Source organism: Hippoglossus hippoglossus, chromosome 6 (genome assembly GCF_009819705.1).
Source record: "Hippoglossus hippoglossus isolate fHipHip1 chromosome 6, fHipHip1.pri, whole genome shotgun sequence".
In the NCBI taxonomy this organism is placed as follows: Eukaryota; Metazoa; Chordata; class Actinopteri; order Pleuronectiformes; family Pleuronectidae; genus Hippoglossus; species Hippoglossus hippoglossus.
In genome coordinates, this window is record NC_047156.1 from 4008305 (window position 1) to 4028325 (window position 20021).

The window sequence follows — 20021 nt, forward strand, 5'->3', positions numbered from 1 at the left end:
ACGAATCAGCATTTAGTTTGTTCTTTAACAGTCCACATGAATTATTATATCTAACTAGATACATTTAAAGCAAATTAATTATTTTTCATCGATATTATGTATAAGTAGTTTTAGTTTTCTTTTTTTAATCAATGTATTTATTTTATTATTAGATATTTTTATCTTGTTCTTTTCTACTTGTCTTGTTTGGTTTTCGTTTTTGTGTGTATGTTTGTATGTGTGTGTGAATGTCTGTATATGTGTGTATATATCACCTCAATTCCTCAATCCTGTCTGTGGGTGCGTATATATATATATATATATATATATATATATAGAGAGAGAGAGCGGTGTAAGTATATCATGTTCTTCCATGTGTTACCTTTTGACATTATGGTGAATAATAAAAAAGTAATGCCAAATAGTCAAAGGTCCGTCACACCAAACAGATATTTTCAGATTTTCTATTAAGGCTCCAAACTCTGAAAAGGTCAAAGTTAATCTGAGTTGAACAGGTGCAGCAAACTTTACAGTAAAGTCAGGGACACGTCAATCACAGAAAAAGAAGTCATTAAGAAAAGTAGAGGAACTATTTAATATCCCCTTGTTGAGTTAATATAAATGTTCTATTCAGTCAGCTCCAACCTAAACCACCATGTAGGTCATGTGGGCAGAACTGACGGCGGTTGTACCAGACTTTCGTTGTCATGGTTACAAGAATACAAGCCACAGGAATGTAGCGGTGACACGTGTCCTGGACCTGAATCGTCACGGGAACCATAATAAGTAGTGAATAAAATAAAAAACATGCAATCAAGGTTATATTGTTATGGCAGAGGTAGCAAGAAAAACAAATTATGTACAAATGGTTAAAGGACTTTTGTTGCCTCGGTAACGATGGTAAACACATGGTTATGGCTGTGGAAACAGGATTAAAGCAACATTACATTTTGTTAAATTATTCTACAATCTGGCTTTTTCATGCACTGGTCTGACTTGTTGAACATGTGACGTCTCAGATACGTGTCGATGTGAAGGTGCAGTTGAAATCAGAATGAATCAATAAAACCTTATTCCTCTACCGGCTCCAGCTTAACGTGCACTGACCTCTAGTGAGTAACTGGCAGAAGTGAAAGTGTGAGTTCACTGACACGAACATGCAGAGTCAGAGCCAGGGAGCTAAGTTTCTATCAGCTGCATCCTGGCGCCCACATGGAATCAAAACTCACAATAAAGTAATCATATGAAAACACTGCGTCGTCGTCCATCTGTTTCTGTGCTGGACTCTTTCTTGACCAATGACTAGCAACCTCCTGAAGCTAAACTAAGCAGCTAAGCTAACTTGCTAACATCGAGTTGTCCGATTTCCTCTGATACACAATAAAAGCAAAAAGGCACGATTCCCAAAATGTTTGAAGTGTTCGTTTTTAATACTTTATACAAAATTTTTGGCCATCACAGTAACGTTGCCCCACAAAAACTGATTCAGAGAAAACAATAGGTGAAACGCTGTAGGTGACAGAACAGGAGGATAAACAGTCAACACTGTCCAACCATGCAAACATGAGTTTATGGGAACTGCTGCGTTTTATTCAGTTTTGTTTTCCACATACATAAAACTATATGTGCACTGCAGCCAAAAAATGCTTGTATTTACAAAAAAGAAAAAGAAGAAATGAATATACACCTAAGAAATATAATAATAAAAGTCCTTCAGTGATTCCTCACAACAACAACAACAACAAAGCAAGTATGAACAGAACCGTTTGACACCTTGTGAAGATTTTTGTGCAGATTCTTTTCTTACAAGGAGATAAAGTGTTTGTATTATACAAAACTCAGATGCCGCAGCCCCACGTTCTCTGGGTGTGTGAGGGTAGAAAAACACTACAAGCTTTCTGAAGATTCGTCAGTGGCACAGTGTTAAACTCACTACATCGTTATTCACCTTCAGTGGTTTGAATTCAGCTATTAACACTAATTACAAATGCAAGTTAAAATAAAAATGGGGTGTTTGCTGGATTTTGGGGGTGAGAAACCGAAATTTAAAAAAAAAAAGGGGCCATTTCATTCAATCAACAAAAAGATTAAATCCTAAACTCTTGTAGTGTTTGTTTCCATCCAAGGTCAGAAGCACGTGTGAGTAAAGACCAATAACTTGCAAAGTATCTCGGAACAAAACGCTGATGAAGAACTAGTAACTGCATCCTCCTGGAAACACTGTTGGATGGCGACTCAAACCTGAACAACTCATTCTGTAATTGAACTTGAACTCAAATTCCTGTTGAAGCGATGTTCAGAAACAGTTTATCTGAGCAGCAACTGCTGGTTCAGCGCCTGAGTTCGGCTTCAAACGTCAGGTTTAACGAGAGAATACGACTCTCGTGAAGGAGAACATGAGCTCAGGGGCTTTTCTCATCGAGCTGATTCTCAAATTTATCGAACATTTCAATTGAACATTGAGAAGGTTTCTCTAAATGACAAATGTCCGGCCGAAAAAATGTCACCTATAAGCGAGGGAACAATTTAAAAAGCAAAATCCTCACTGAGAAGAAGAAACGGTCTCTTAAAAAAGTTTGTGTCACACTGACTGTGGAGGGAGGAGATAATAAAAGCTTATTAGATTGAGCCAGGTCCGAAAATACAGGAAACATTCGGAGGGCGTAGAGATGGGCAGTGATTCAATAAACGAGACGACCTCGGCCTGGATATGTACAATAAGTGAGCCATTTCTGAAATAATAATAATAATCTATATAAAAAAATACAGGTTGCTGTTACTACCCATCTATACAGCCTCAAAATAATGGCCCATAACAAGCCTAAGTGCGTTTCTTTAGTTAGATTATATGTAATTATTCTGCTTTTGTAATCAAAGTTGCTTCTGTGTCATTTCTGTCCAATAATTACACAAATGATCATTTGTAGGTGAAGCTAATGATCTCATCATCCCGACATGTTTCTCTGATGAAGGACACCACCGCCGTCCTCGTTGAACTGAACCAGTAAAGGCGCCGTCGAGGAGATTAAGTTTTAAGCGCGGCACTTTTAAACATTTCCCTTGTGTTGAACCCTTGAACTTCTGACATGGTTAACTCACGTCAAGTTCAATACCCTGCTGCTGCCCGACAGTGTGAGCGGACGTCGTGTGCTGAAAACATGCAAAAACCTGCCAGTGTCGATAATCTGATGGAGATAAAGCTCTGAGAGTGTGAGAGGTGTCGAAAGTCTGATGGTTTAATGAGGTGTTGGAGAAAGAAGCTGATCACGAGCTGCAGCCGCTGACCCACGAGACCAGGTCAACACTTTTGGTCCAAAACGTTTCCTCCTGGTGTTTGTCCCACATTCATGGAACCTCTGGATTTGGATTTTTCTGCTTGACAACAATGTTGAATGAACACTTTTGATCGTTCAGTGTTGTCCTTGTGGAGGGAGAGAGCGAAAAAGGAAAACATCCCCAAAAATACTCTTTGCCAGTAGCAGCTAGTTTGATGATCAATCTTAATGTGAAATAATAATATATATAAAAAAAAAAAAAAAACTTTAAATGTCCTCCAGGCTGGAAGATGGCAAAATAAATTATATTTAGGCTGACACATGAACGTATGTCCTTGCGGGTGAGTGTTTGCGTTGTGTGTGATTCTCACTGCACAGTCATTTATCCCAGCAGCAGCCCAGACAGGGCGTTCAGGTCTCTCATGTACGGGTTGTCGCTGAGGATGCGGTCGATCCGCTGCTTCTGGTCGGGGAAGATGTCGTACAGCTTCCTCTTCAGCTCCGATGTCTCCCCCGGGGATCGCTGGGGCGGAGGCGCGGGTGACGGGGAGGGGGAGCGGCGTGGTGGGTGCCATTCAGGGGGACCGGAGTGGGGCCAGTGCGCTGTGGGGTGGGGCATCAGGCAGTCAGGAGGCCGGGGTATGGAGGCGGGGGGTCGAGGAGCGGAGTGCAGGGCCTGGACGTAAACCGGCTGCTGCTGCTGGCTGGTCGGCCGCAGGTCTGAGGGTCTCTGAGGGGGCGGGGTGACTGCAGCTCTCCTGGGAGGAAAAGGATGAGTTTGTTAAAGACCATGACACTTCCATGTGTTTACGATCATACAAAGAGAGGTCACAGGTTTCCTCTGAGCTCCGGCCTCACACACCTGTTCTCTTTTCGCAGGAAGACGTCCAGGTGAGGTCCGTTTTTACCCAGAGGGTCGTCAGGGATCATGAAGTGGTCCTCCACAAACGTGAACTGAAGCAACCTGTCAATCACAAGGACAATTAAAAAAGATGTACATTTAACAGTAGAATTTAAAAATAAGTATAAAAGTATAAAATCTTTATTTTCTTCTCTCATCTCTCTATCGATGAACGATCAGCACAAACTCCGAGCAGATGAGTTCATGTGTCACTTTCAAGAATTTACAGAAATTTAAACAATATCTTGGTTATTTATTCTCCATAGTTTTTGTAGTGATTGGGAATTTTAACCATTCACCACATTTCAGTGCTGTTCAGAACTGCTGGTAGGAGCCAGTGTGTTTTAAACAGCTACAGTTTTGTTTTGCAGAAACAAATCCTCACGTCACACACTGGGATCTAAAAAGCTGCTTAACAACCAATAGAGGGCGCCACAGTCTCACAGAAAACTCGTCAAGTCTCTGTCTCTTCATTCTCTGGTGACGTGTGCTGTATGACTTAAACCAAGAAAACTTTATATGACTAAAAAAACCTACACATTCTAAATTTACAACGATTGCGATGATGATGTTGTCATTTCACGAGCCAAATGATCTTATCTGAATATTCCTGGACGTGAAAATTATGTGTCTGTGAGTCGCTGTTATTGTCAACGCAATAATTTCATTCATTTATTTGTAATATTTTATTGTGTTTCTACTCTCTCATTTGTAAAAGTACAATTCTGAAAATCTCTGCCTCATTGTGGTCAAACGGGGTTTTGCTTGGATTGCTTGTCTCTGTGGACTTCCCAGTATCAGGTTGTGTAATGGGCTGTGTAAGTGAATGACTAATTGAGTCGTGTACACGTAACGTGCCGTCACCTCTCTTGAATAATCCTCCGCCAGGTGTCCGAGGTGTCGACAAAGTCCCTCAGGTTGTCGTTGGTAACAATGATCCCATCTGTTTTTTCTGCGAGGTGGAGCAGGAACCTGACAAAGAGAGAGAGTGAGTGTGTGTGTGCATTAGGTAATCAGGATTTTCCCTTTGTTCAAAGTCCACAGATGTGAATCCCCAGCTAGAGGAGCGGCCTGTGAGTCAGGATGAGGTTCAGGTACTTCACTAATCCCTCACACGAAATGCTCCTAAACTAGGACTGATAGAGCTGCTGACCACAGAAGTACATCATGATTTCAGTCATTTTAAAAAACCAAACATCCTTTAAATCTAGTTAGTGTTCTAATTCATGTCTTTATGTAAATACAGTGTGGCAACATCCATATTGATACGTTTTCATTTTTAAATGGTATTTCATGGGGATGTGTGTGAAATCAAATCAGCCCGGGAGTTTTTCAACCCAAAATGTGGCCAGCAACGTTTTCAAACTTCTCATTTTCAGGTGCTCAAAAACACTGGAGTCGTGTGGCAGGTGTAAACGTAGCAGCAGTGCTGCGTTATAACAATAAAATGTAGTCCTGTGGATGTAGACTTAGACGATTGAGAAGATGACACGGTTTGAGGTATTCATGTCGGAGGAAACAAGCTGAATATGGAACCAAAATATCCAAAAGAACAAAACAATCCCCGGCTTTTACCTTCTGGTTTATGATTGAATCTCTTGTATCTGCATCACTGGATATGAAAAGGTTCTAAGCTGGTCACTGTCTCTATAAAATGACTGCTTTAATGAAAACATTTGCCTTGCTCAAAAAAACCTTTGTTTTAGTGTCACTGGTTGATATTAAGAACTTGTTGAGCACCTCGTAAGACCCTTCATGTCCTCGATCCTGAATATGTTTTAGATCTTTTTTCATCCTGTATGAACGCTCGAGTAGCTTGAGATCCTCCGTCAGAGGTTTTCTCACTGATCCAGAGACGAGGTTAAAAGCGAAAGGGACCAGAGGAAATGATCCAGGAACGTATGCCGTCAGTGTTAGAATCAGTTTCATCTTTTAGTCCCTTCTTCGCACCACTGGAAACCATTTCATCATTTTATCTGAGCAGTTTGTTCATTTGAATTTAACCATTGATTTGCTATCTTGCTTATTATGAAGCACCGTGTAACTGTGTTTTGAAAAGGGCCATATTTCTTAAGGGTGTGGGTGTGTACCTGTCGTCGTGAGAGGAGATCCTCTGACCACAGACCTCTCTGGACGGCGTGAAGGAGAGCAGCCTCAGGTCTTCCAGTTGGTTTAGAAAATGTTGCTCTGTAATAACGTAACAGTTAAATCCCTGTTACATGAGACTGACACACACACAATAAGGTTTGTTTGGATTCTGCGTGCTCGAAGAGGGTGTAACTTATTAATGTCAATAACTCCAGCGGTTTGTTTTAGTTGTGTACATGGACTCTGGATGTAACTGTCAGATTCAATGTTTGCCTTTGATCAAATATAAAAAGTTGAACATCTTCTTCATTTCACACTAAAGTCAGCCCTGGAGCCAAAACAACGAAAGACACTTTGCTCAAACACCTGCAGCTCATTGTTGTCGTACCTGTTGTGAATCTGTCTCTCTTCTGACGCCACTGGGGGACAAATACCGTGATCTCTCTGTGGCCCCGCCTCCAAAATGTCTCCACAGCCAGGGCTATGCCTCGACAGGAGAAGAACCGATGAAGGCCGTGACTGGAGAAGAGGAGCGACACAGTCAGAGACGAGGATCAGAGGAAGAAACAGACAAAATGAAAAATACACTTGACAGCAGTAGAGTGTCTCATGACTGGATAAAATAGATTTAAGTTAAGGTATAAGTGGTTTGTAAGAAGGGTCAATATTAATCAATAATCAACACATCATCACCGGCTTCTAATCCCCCAACAACCATCATTTTTCTTTCTATGTCCCTTCCCGGTCTCCATATAATTTGAGTTAACTGCAGTTTTTCAAAGCTAAACTGCTTGATAAGGGACTGAAAAGATTTAGACTTGATCCTTTAAGTTGATTTGATACTGGATTTGGATTCCCCCCCCCCCCCCCAAACAACGCAACCACCAACAGCTGTAGCATTGCACAACAGATAATGAACCGCATGCAACACATTGCACAGTGCGACTGAACAAAGTGTCCTGTACAAACCACAAATACTTGACTGTTCCACTGCTCTTCACCAATGCATTCATTTCACAGTCTGAATTCTGACACTAAAATAAAATTGTACAAAAAGGGTCAATATTTATAATGCATTAAAAACCTCTGGGTATTATAGGATGAGCAAAAGCAACAACAAAAAAAGAAAATTAAGGGAAAATATAAAGCTCTGAAATCATAATAATGCAGCCAAGTCTACTTATTATATAATAAGCAGGACAGCACCTGACTTCAAACTGACTCTCAATGGTCTCCATGGCAACAGGAGCCCTGTAGTACTCACAACAAAACAGCACCCAAACAACCACACACACACCGTCGCCTGACCCAGATTGTTGATAGTGACGTGAACAGCGTGTACGCGCACGTCAGACGGCTGTAATACAACAGCATGGTAGCTACAGCAGAAAACCTCAAAACCAGAAAATCTCCAACAACAGAGACGAGAAACTCCCCGAGATCATCCGGCATCACCGGAGCAGGAAGCGAGCCGCAGACCCACAACACAACACTTACTAAAAACAAACAAACAGGGGGTGGGGTTGTCAGTGCATTTGAAGGCCTTGTGTGCATTTGTTAAATTAATCTGCGCCACATTAATAAGCCTCAAAACCCTGCAGAGAGCAACTTTTTTTATATATTGATATACTGATTTTTCTAAGCATCGTTTGAAGCATTTAAGTTGCAAGAAAACGCAGCTGTCATCACTTTGCTTCATTTTTGTTTGATTTATAATAAAAATAGAATTCCCCCCCCCCCAAAAAAAACAACAACTTGTAAATGAATGAAGCTTCTGTTCACTTTTCTTTCCTCTTCCTTGTCATGTGAATTTCTGTCAGTTACTTCTGCGCTGGCTACTTCCCTTTTCGATTATCCTGTTCAGCAATCTGGCCTCACATGTGGTAAAGCAGAGAACGGCCACAGTAGCTGCTTGATACGCAAAATATTTAGCAACAGTAAAGGGATAGGTCACTGGAAACTGTCTGATGCCGACGGGACAGGGACCAAGATGATTTGTGTCATATTAGAAGAGGAGACGCATCTTCAATCTCGATCTACAGTCGATGATACTGACTCAGTCTGTAGTACTGACTCACTGTGGAAAACTACAAAGACCATTCCAGTACGTGTGCAGTGCAGACAGCTGATAATAAACGTCTGTGACATGACGTTCATTTTACCGACACAAAACAACAAGGTGGAAAGGTCACACTTATATCAACAGTCAAGAATATGTGCAAACAAACACACAAACACACACATACAGACGACAGAGCAAGAACATTTTCGGCTGTGGGGTCAGAGCTGCAATGTAAACTAAGGGGAAATTCCAACAGTTGAAAGAGAAAGTGATGAATGACACCACACTGGGCAAAGATTATGCAACCAGTAATATCACCATGGAAACCTGGATGTAACCTGAGCTCTTCAGAGCAACTTTACGTGTCCGAACAACCTCCGTCGAGATCAGGATCAAGATCATATCCTGATTCTCAAACCTGCACTGAGAACATCACTTATAATTTAAAGCAGCAGCGGCCATTTTAAATTAAAACTAGAAAGGAGCTCATAACAGTCCTCTTATGAAAGCGCATTTAAATTCACTAGATCCAGATTTTTATTTGGATCTGCGCCGGATGGCACGATGTTCTTTACACAGTCAGGTTGAGACCTTACAACTCTAGAGAAACCCAACAGCTCCCACAACAAGCAAACATACTGGCGATAGTGGAAAGACAAAAAAACGTCCTTTCAAACTTAGTATTTCTTTCAAACTTAGTATTTCTAACTAAATGTAATACTGATGAAAGCTTTTCAGCTCCAGCGTACTTCTGGTAAAGGCCGAGTGGGGGAGAGAGGAAGGGGAATAGAACATGAAAGGAAGTGATGGTAAAAGTGAGAGTTCGAGGTAAGGTCATCTGGAATGAAAACTGTGATGACACATCGGCAGAGAGTGACGAAAAAATTCAAGAAGAGCAGAGCAAGAGTCAGAGCAATGTGCTACGACTTTTACTGTCATACTCTGCCTTTACCTGGTATTTTATTTTCGTAATGTTCAGAGGAAACTATGGGGGATTACTGGAGAGGAACTTATGGGTTAACATGTTCCAGTAAACGCAAGGGTTTCTGTGTGTGTGTGTGTGTGTGTGTGTGTGTGCGTGTGAGTAGACTCACGCCATAGCCACATTGCTGCCATCGATGATGATGTGTCTGAGCTCTGGGCGCCCCGGCTCATTCGGCAGCTTCAGGGTGTAGGGCGTCCTCAGCGACTGATGAAAACGACCCAGACCGGTCACTGGAGGCGCAGGGGGGTCGTTTGCTGGAGGGCTCTTGGCCAAGCCCCCGTGAAAGCCCATGTGGCCGATGGTCTGATAGGGAAAGGCCGAGGGCCGGTTGATGGACTGAGCCGACTGAGGAGGACAAGAGGTCAAGAGTTGGAAATTAATAAATTTAACAAAAAACTTCAGCTTATGACAGTTTACAGTTGTAGGAAGCAGTAGGGGTCATTTTTTGGTATGTTTTCATGCATTGAAAGACACTGTAAGCAGACTAGATTACTGTAAGTTAATTATCTAAACATGATTATGCCCAAACCTTTTAGTTCCACGACAGGAATGTTTAAAGTGACGATACACAAAACACTGTTTGAAGTGGAGGGGGGGACTTTAGGTTAATACCTACACTGGGAGTCGACGCCAGGGAGGTGGTGGTGGCCGCCAGCCACTGAGGCGTGCTGCGCAGCGCCGTCACACTCTCGACTTTCACCAATCCTCCTAAAGTCTGAGTCCCGCCCCTGGACAGGTAGTCCCTCTGAGGGACGCCACTCCCGCCGCCCACTCCCCGAGCCAGATAATCTGTTCTGGATCCCGAGTGGGTGTCGAGTTGTGCCGCGAACATACGGGACATACTGCCGTCTGCTGTTTTGGTATCCGAGAGGATGACATCATCGTCGTCGACAATGGTAATGACCTCATAGTTTCCTGCTCCTCCTTGAGCACTGGAGCTCCTCTTGATTGTGATTGCCTGAAATTAGATTTTCATTAATCAGGCACAACACCATTTAAAACTGAAATAGATTAACCACGTCATTGTTTCATGTGATGAACCAATTAGAGGAGTCATAAGATATGAAGCGGTTTACTGGAAATGATGAGATGTAGAGATCAGAGTTAAGATGGATGATAAAATGGGTTACGACAGATGTTAAGGTGACATGAGGTGACACAACTTTCACAAGTGATGACGAATCATTTTAAAGTTTATCATGTCGCAACAGATAATCCTGTGGTCTGATTCAGTTTTTGTTCTTCTATCAAAGGAGAAAAAATAAAAATGAACTAACAAGGTCTCTAAGAAGTGAAATACCTGCTGAGTGCTCGTCTCGCTGCCGCTGCACTGCCTCCGGTGGCCCAGCCCATTGCTGCTGCTCCCGTGCTGGTTGGGCTTAATGTTCTCTTTAGACCTGCCTGGGTCAACCAGCGCTCTGCTGAGCTCCTTGTCTCTGAGACGAGAGGCTGTAGAGGACGAGGACGACGACGACGAGGAGGACGCCGTGTCCGAGGAGCGTATGGAGGTGGGCCATCTCTCTTTGTCGCCTCCTTTTGAGCCCTCCTCACACCGCTTGGTCTCCTCCACGATCTTCTCCAGGACGAGGAAGGTATCCTCAGTCTGTCCTGTCTCCTTGACAATACGCTCCACCACTTCCTGCTGGTAACCCATGGTCCTGGAGACATTTAGTTTTAACATGTTTTAATTTGCAGCATGATAAGTGACTGTGACGAGATAAAATAAAACTATTTTCCATAGTTACAGCCTTTTTTGCTCAGTTTTATGTTATATGTTATATTTACGGTGCGTGTTTTGTTGCACTACTTTTTGCAATATGGCCAGTGAGAAAAAATATTGTGATACGAGGATGAACGACCATTAAAGAAAACTTGTTTGTTTAGGTGCCACCGCTGCTGCTCAGCCTGGAAACACTACACTGTGAAACACAAAGGGAAATGTTGTACTTGTTTTGACTGATCCAGTCTGAAGCTTCATATTAGCTTCGGCTGAACTTTAGGATCTATTTTTACACAGTGCAGTTGATTCTGCCTGTTACACTGAACTTTATTCGTAGCAACTCATCTGCTGATAATTAAAACAATTAATTATTTAGTTAGTAAAAAAAACTGAAAACAGTTAAACATTCTCATCTCTTTTTAACTTTATTAAATTACTTAATCAAAAGTCTTGGTTGGTCCGACCAAGAACACAAATTCATATTCGAGAAGATGGAACATTCAACAAGCAACATAATTCACGTCATCAGGCTCATAGACCTGACATATTAATAACAGAATCATCAGCAAAGACTTGAAACTGTTTTGACTCTTACCTGAAGAAATTGACCAGGCAGCGGAGGTTGGTTTCCGGGCTGACCGCCTCTCCCTCGTCTGAGATGCCTTCACTGGAGTCCAGCATGATCGGCCCGACTGTGTTTGCTTTAGCAGAGGAGGAGAGAGACGATGAGGCCGAGGGCGTTTTGGATCTACAGCTGCCACTCGCGCCCCGGCCCTCTCTGTCCCTCTGTCGCTCTCTCGCTCTCTCTGGCGACTCGTCTCTCCGCTCCAGAGAGTATTGTCTCTTTGTGTCCCGAGTCTCGCTCTCAGACGAGCGCCGCTTGTGTGAGGGCCGAGTGCCGTTGAGCAGGACGGTCTCGGCACCTAAACCTATCCCTCCTCCCGCTTTCCCGGCTCCGCCGACAGATCCCACCGTGGCCCCTCTCTCTTCAAAGCTAGTGTCCAAGATGCGGTTGGAGAGCTCCGTCACTGGCGTGTTGCTCTGCGAGCGGTCCTGGTCGACCTCCGCCGTGCTGAGATGCAGAGTCTGGTTGAGGAAAGAAAATGCCAATCACCTCAGATAGGAAAGTATAGTCAAAGCTGCTCTTAAACACCAACACTTCCCATGGTTATGTTGCATTTAGTACATAGGTTTTTCCAGCGTGGTTTTCATGGCATGGTAAATCGCGAATAAACTAAAAATGAAAGTTTAACCCACTTATATTGAACCATTTGATTTTTACAAGTTAAAATAAATTTTAATTGTGGCAGAATTTTCCAAACTGAAACAACACTAGATGCATCTGGAAAACTTCTACTGTGTGAGGATGACCCCCTAAAAGAACACACGCTGTACTATAATAATAAATGACATTAAAGACGCCTCCACTAACCAGTGAGGATGTGTTTGTGCTGGTGGGGCTGTGAGCCAGTCCCAGTAACTCTTCCTTCAGGGCACTGGGCAGCAGAAGAAGCTCCATCGTGTATTTATCATCTCGTTCCTCAACGAAGGATTTGAACGCTCGTTTCACCGCAGGCTCTCTGTCACCAGGTAGACTTCGCTTCTCCTGGACAACACAAACACAGAGAACGAGATGTGATGCCACACGGTGCTGCATATTTCCATTATCAATCAATCTTCCTTATTTTGTATCAATTAAATATATAATGATTTATGAAATGTAAATTTTAAGTGAAAATGCCCATTGCAATTTCCTAGGTGATGTTTTCAAAAACCTATTCCTGACAATTAAGCTCTCAGGTCCCAACATTTCCATCCATCCATCCATCATTTAGGTTAAAATGGTGAATAGTGAAAGTGTGTGAGGTGACTGATTATCAGGGCTCGTACCTGGAATAGTGCTACAAACTGCTGAACTCTGCTCTGCGCCATCACAACAGGCTCGGCCTGGCCCACCAGCCGCAGGCGACCCGGCTCTGGCACCTGAACCTCGGCACTCGTGTCCCGTATGAGCCTGTCCAGGAAGAGGCCGCGGGCACCAGCAAAGATACAGTGCATGTCCACGGGGTACCGCTCCTCTTTCTGCAGTTCTGGGTCACAAAGTCCTCGCACATATTCCTGCACAATGAGAAGAAGAAGCTATAATTAATTTACATCATCGGACTAATAAAGCAGTGAAGATGTGTTTAATAAGCAAAACAACAGCAGGTTGTAATAGTTAATCCAAGTATAAGTAGAAGAAACTGTAGTTTCTCAAATGCTGCTAATTCAATAGACTTCTTAACTCGTGACACGTTGACAGGTGACGTGCTGAAACTAAACTATTCATTGATTCAGGGAATCTCCTCACTGTGACAAAGTTTGGATGAATCAGATCCAGGTGGATGTGTCACATATTTTTAGAGTGAACGTGTAGAAAAGAAAAGAACCAAGAATATTAAATGACTCAGCGATGACTCATTGGGAGTAAAAAAAGAAAGAACTGATATCAGACTTGATAGAGAATCAGGTAGTAGATACTTGGGTGAGGCTTTTCAAAAAGAAACAAATGAGATGGAGTTTCCAGTGCGTCTGGACCTGCAATTATCAAATCTGCTGTCAAGTTCTCCTCGTACTTACGTGCAGGTTTTTAATGACTAGAAGTAAAAATAGAAAGGTGGCATTCAGTAAGTATAAATAATACAGTATGATTATGTCTGGCGTGGTTCATGAGGTTAAATGTTCTCGGTAAGAACTTAAAAAGCTTTCACAAAGAGAATAGTTTAAAGACAGGTTTTATACGAGGTTACAGATTAAAGCTGCCAGACATTTTCCAAAGGGGCAGTGAGTGAGAACGCAAATGTCCCGAGTCAGTTGCTTCAGACATTTTCTACAACTTTTCCGGGCAGCCCCCTGGTAAAACGGAAAATATCAGAGTGAGCCCATGTGAGAATACAGCAGGAAAATGTGTGTTGATAACGTTACAAGCACATGACATTTTACCAGGGGACAGGCGGGAAAAGTTCCGGAAAATGTCCGGCGCTAATGACTCGGACATTTGCGTTCCGGCATAAAGTCTCCCCGGAATATTTGCTAAATTTGTCTAGAGCACGTCTGAAAGCAGCTTTAGTCAACTGCCCCTCTGTTTAGTCAAAGCCACAAAACACTACAAAGCAGAAGATTATAAAAAACCCAAACTTCAGCCAATTAAACTAAAAACTGTATTTCTTCTTCTGTAAGTCAAACAGCTTTATATCATCCACATGTCGACGCTCTGATAAGTAACAGCAATCTGTGGCAGAATCAATTATGACTCTGTTCAATCATGTGCAGCCCTTCTGTCACAGTTACTTAACCCTTAAGAAACTAGATTACTGGAAAGCCATTCATGGGGATTACAGCAGTGATTTCCCAATCTTTAGGATGGTATGGCTATGCAGAAAGTCACGTTTGACTCGTGTGGAATCCTCATTATGAGTCGCACAGGCCGACGGTGAAATGTCGTTCTCGGCATCACACTCGCGGTTGACTGGCAGAGCCCGGAACAGCTGGTTGCAGACTTACGCACCAAAGTGAGACTCATGTCACGAGATACAGAAGTGTGACCAATTCTCGTGTACGGGAAATCACATCGAAATAAAAATCAACAGATATAGACCGCTGCTTTGCATGGGTAAGCAAAATGTATGATTTCCAAATAGATCTTGGGTTTAGATGACTGCAACTGACAGCTGCGTTTCAAATCATCATCAGTTAAAGACAAGAAAAACACCTCCGCCAACGCCAAACTGTCCAACATGTCATGACTGCTTAGGTCTTATAGTAGAAATATAGGTTAGTAGTCTGATAACCTAAATTATATTTTTTATTATAAAACATAGTTAAAGAAAGTGAAAAAAAACAAAGATTGGATCTCCACTTTAATCTACATCTGCTGTGGCGGGTCAAAGCGGGTCGTCCATTAACCAGAGGGGGTTGGTAGTTCCATTCCTGACTCAGTCGCCATGCAGAAGTTAGAGAGTGAATCCAAAATTAGCCCTGACAACTTATTGTAAGTCTCTTTGGATAAAAGCGTCAGCTAAATGAAACGTAATGTAATGTAACAACTGTGAATGTGTGATCCGAGTCAATTATTTTGATGATCCAATATTAATTTGAGTATTTTTTGTAATAAAGAATTTGAAAAGTTTGCCAGTTCCATCTTCTCAGTTGTGAGGCTTAAAGCTTTTCTTGTTATACATTAAACTGAATATTTTTGGCAACGGGTCAGTAGAAACTATTTATTTTTGATATGATATGACTAAAAAATGAATCCATTTATTGAGAAAATAACCGGCAGATTAACGGATAAGTTAGTCACAGCCCTAAAGAAAAGTATTCTGCCAATTTGAACATGAATTTTTCACATCTTGGCGATTTTCGTTACCTCCGACATGGAGGTCGCTTGTTGGTTGGTTTGTTTGTCAGCAAGATTACACCAAAAAACTACTAAACAGATTCTAAGGGATAAAACATTTTTTCCTTCTATTATGAATATAAAGGTAAGTGATATCTATGAGTGTGGGACTGTTGGGACCTGACAGAAGAACGCGCTCTACTGACTGTCATTCTAGTGTCTAGTCCTGACGCCACAACGCAGACCTGTTATGGGAAAATGAAAGTGAGTGAATCAAACTGAGCTGAGTTTGACCTTAATCAACTATTAAAAGCAGCAGCAAGAGACATCGAGTGACTTCATCCAAATGTTCAGCAGCCGCAAAATAATGAAACTAAACATCATTTTGAAACTAAGATGACGGGGGTGAGGCCTTCACAGCCGTCACACAACCTCCCTTTGTCTATCAGACAAACCACCTCACTGTGCTCTTATAAAAACACAACTGTGTAACTAGATGTTTGTTTATTTTACCGCTTTATCTTATTGTTGTTCTCATTCTATTGCTTTTAAAACAGAGGGTTGTTTTTATTGCTTCATTTTTATCAACTGTCTCTTGATTTAACTTGTTTTGTAATTGCATGCGTTTTCTGTTTCTATGTCCGTGAAGCACTTTGTAAACCAGTTTTTTTTAAATGTGCCAAATAAATACAGTTTCTTCTTTTTATAATTATCATTATAGTCATTATTATTATTAAATCAACTGTAAATAAAGTTTGATAAAGTCCATCTACTGGTACTAAATCAAATGTCAGGACATGTGTGATTATACCATGATGTAAAATGTGTTTAAATAGTTTGGGAACGTTACATCTACTGTTGCTTTCATTAAACATCTGCTCCACACTTGGTGGTTTGTGAGAAAACGTGTTTGTGCTGCAGATGTTATAACTTCCACATGAACTGCTACAGCAACAAACTTATACCTCGTGTGTGTGTCAGCCTTTGTAGACAAGGACAACACAGACTTACATTTATAAAAACACATGTTAAAAGTTATATCTGAGCTCATGGTATCTCAGCTCTGACGTTTTGTGAGAAAACGTGTTTGTGCTGCAGATGTTGTGACATGAACCACATGAGCTGTTTGTATCTCTGAGCTGCAGCAACTTGTACAAAGTTACACCTTGTGTGTTTCTGCCCTTTATAGACAACATGTAAATATATATAACACACATATTAAAGCCCCTGTGTGAGCTCAGTGTGTCTCTGAGGACGTGAAGTGTTGAGATGAAGCAGAGGAGACTGGAGACAATCACAGGACCCTGATACACCTGTTCACCAGACACAAGGCAACATGGACACTGGGCATCGAACCACCGCCGGTCGACGTGTGTGAAGGGAGAGAAGCAGCTTTGAGTAACTTCACCTTCGCCTTGGACGCGTCGTCCCTGTTCCCCCGGAGCTGCAGCCATATCTGCCGGGAGGTCTTGCTGCCGTGCGGCTGTCCCGTGTGGTCCAGCAGCCCGATGATGGTGAACGTCACTTTGAAAACCTGCTCCACCCGGGGCTTGGCGCACTTCAGCTCCTCTTCCTTCTCCTCCGGGACCGTGAACTCGTCCACGGTGGGGCCGTCCTGCTGCTGCTGCCTCCCCGCCGCGGGGAGCCTGCCGCCCGGCTGCTCCGCGCACGCTAGCTCGGTGACTCGTCGCATTCCGAGGAGGGGCCGCGTTGTTGACATTCCGCCTCTCGGTCGGACCGTCGCTCCGGACCGCGACGACTCAGTACTCGGCCCCGCCGGCGAAGCTGGGAGCCTCCGGCGTTTTCATGGTGTGTTTAACGTGAACTGCGGAGCGACGCGGCGACGTTTTAACGGCGTCTACCGACATGAGCGCGGATGTAGCGCTAGCTTCGTAACGCGGAAGCCCCGAGTGACGTATCCGGAAAGTCCCCGCGATGACGTCATCAAAACACGACGGCGAGTCCACAGATGTTTATCAGCGTGTTCTTTTTTTCGGATGAGGTTTCCTGCTCCACCTGATTATTTATATGATTATTATTATTATGATGATGATTATTATTATTATTTTAATTTGAATATAGGAACAAAATAAGAAACAAGTTTACATGGGGTTGTACACAATAACAAACAGGAACATTAAGGCCAGGGGTGTTTAACAATATACATATCAATCATATAAATATCTTGTAGAATTGAATAAAAAGTTTTAACAGCCTTTTTTTGGGATGATTTGGAAATTAGGTTTACATAGGTCTTTCAGAAATAAAATAAAACAGGGTCTATTATTGATATATTTTTGCATTTATCATTTATTTTTGGGGGGAAGGGTTTAACCAAACCAAATACCTAATTTCCCCCAAATTATGAAAATTCTTTAAAAATATGATCAATAATAAACATACAGGAGCCCTTCTAGAATTTCTTGGTGTTAGAGCAAAGTCCAAAAAAGGTGCAAGACTGTTTCTGGATGTTCGTCACACAGAATGAGCAGTTTGTGTTTATGTCCTTTTTTCCTTTTCTGCATGCATTTTAAAGAACATTTCCTAAACTTATTAACGACCAACTATTTATAAGGAAGCATCCAAACTTTCTTCCAATAAATGTCATTAACAAACTGAATCCAATAGAGACTATATCTTTTTGAAAAAGGGCACATCTGGCTCTATTACTGTTTTTCTGATGTGGTGCTATCAGCAAAGGAGTCATGAAACAAGTTTGACAAGAGCCAGGACTTTCCCCGACATTCTTACGACATCAAACCGTAGATTGAGATTTCATACAATGAATTTATTTGTATTATTTGTTATCTGTTTATAGGCTTATTCTTTGTACTATTATATTTTAGTACTTTACTGCGTATTCTGGTACTTTATTGTGTGCAATCTACTTAGGGAGTATGTACAGTTTTTAGTACATTTAATGTTTGTTACATTCTATATTTTATTTGAATTCTTCCTATCTGTGTTATTGCCACTTCGCTCTATATGCAATGCCCTTGACATGCTGCTGTAACTCAATCATTTCTCAATTTGGGATCAATAAAGTATATCTATCTATCTATCGATCTATCTATCTTGCGTATTGCCAATTACAACAAACTTATATAAATTGTCATGGAGAAGACTCACTGGAAGTGAAGAACTTGCTTCTCTTTCGTCGCTTTGTGTGTGTGTGTGTGTGTGTGTGTGTGTGTGTGTTTGTGTGTTTGTCAATGCTGAACAAAGAGCTGTGCCAGAGAGTACTACAAACATTTCCTGCAGCACAGACAGTCATCCAGTCCAGTTAGATATTTCCTGTTCTACAACTATGCAACGTTTCCTTTTGTCATTTTTATGGCGAATCACTACAGAGTTTCTGAGTGAATTTCCCCTTCATTTGCATAAAGTAAAACATGTTTTACTTCATAAAGTAACTTTGATGCAAATTTTATAATTTTGTTTTCGCAATTCAACCTCAACTATAATCTTTCATTATGCTGTTATGAATGTGAACGTTTGGCAAATAATCCCTTTAGAGAGCCACCGTTTTAAGATAAAGTGGCTTTAGTTGATAACGGGAACATATTCAATCACTAACAAATCAATTCATATGTATATTAAAATAAATCCATGAAAAAGTCCACAGACATTACTTTTGGGAACATCTGTTTGAATTCTGTTTTTAAAAATAACTATAAAACTATTATTTTTTTATATTTTGTTTGGATTGTACATTCTCAACAAACAACCATTTGGTAACATGTTCTTCTTGGACCTTCAGACATTATGTCGCCCTCGATGTAATGAAGGTAAAAGAAAAAGAGCAAGAGAGGGAGACAGAAAGAATCAGAAAAGTAGATTATAAAAGATTATAAAAGCTTTGTGTTGTTCATAAGATTGAGAGAGAAGGAAGAAGTAGATGGTGAAAAAAAACAACAGCCCAGAGAAACATCTGTTGTCACCTTTTTATATTCAGTTTGTGGTTGAATGTAACACAAAGACACACAGACACAGACACACACACATATCTTTGTGGCACAGGAACGTTTCTTAGCACCAAGGTCATCATCACCACAGAATGTTTAAGTGTATTTGTTTTATATTTTCCTTTTTCTTCAAATGAAGTTAGAAAAAACAACAGAATAAATGTTTATTATACATAAAGTGTGCCTGTGAGAGCCAGTGTTGCTGTCCTCATCCACTAGATGGCGATGTAAGCTTCATAATGGCCTCCTGTTCCCGTCCCTGATGACAGAGTAATATCGACTTAAAGGTGTTTCAAATCAATATTTTTCATTATTTGAAGTCCAGACGAATGCATCAAAAGAATATCGTCTTTATTAAAGTTCACCGCGTTGTATCATGCGGAGGGAGAACGACAGGGACAGAGGTGACAGCAATATCCACACTTACACCTCTGTACTGTACCGCTTAGATTCACTGTCACTTTGGCAGAGTCGACGCTGCTGTCAGTCTGCACATCTGCTGGAAAGCCGCCTGTGGCTTTGTGCACGAGGAAAGTAGATGAAGTCATCACAATTCAGAAGACAAACATGGAGGAATAAATAAATGTCAAGCTCAGGTTAAGCTGTCAAACACTGTCAGTGGAAATATTAAAATGTCCAAATATAAAAAGCAGGATCTCCAGTGAAAACTC

The 20021-nt window shown here is 41.6% G+C and overlaps 1 protein-coding gene across 1 annotated transcript; it reads right to left on the minus strand.

Moving 5' to 3' along the window:
- Nucleotides 1-2405: 2405 nt before the first annotated feature.
- Nucleotides 2406-17379, minus strand: n4bp1 (nedd4 binding protein 1). The gene is made up of 12 exons (XM_034588295.1): nt 16794-17379; nt 12901-13128; nt 12443-12616; nt 11606-12096; nt 10591-10948; nt 9907-10248; nt 9400-9635; nt 6632-6762; nt 6246-6342; nt 5020-5127; nt 4117-4218; nt 2406-4012 (listed from the first exon to the last, which is right to left on the minus strand). Exons 1-12 carry the CDS (start codon nt 17103-17105, stop codon nt 3637-3639), a joined length of 2955 nt encoding a protein of 984 aa, XP_034444186.1. The 5' UTR covers nt 17106-17379; the 3' UTR covers nt 2406-3636.
- Nucleotides 17380-20021: the final 2642 nt, after the last annotated feature.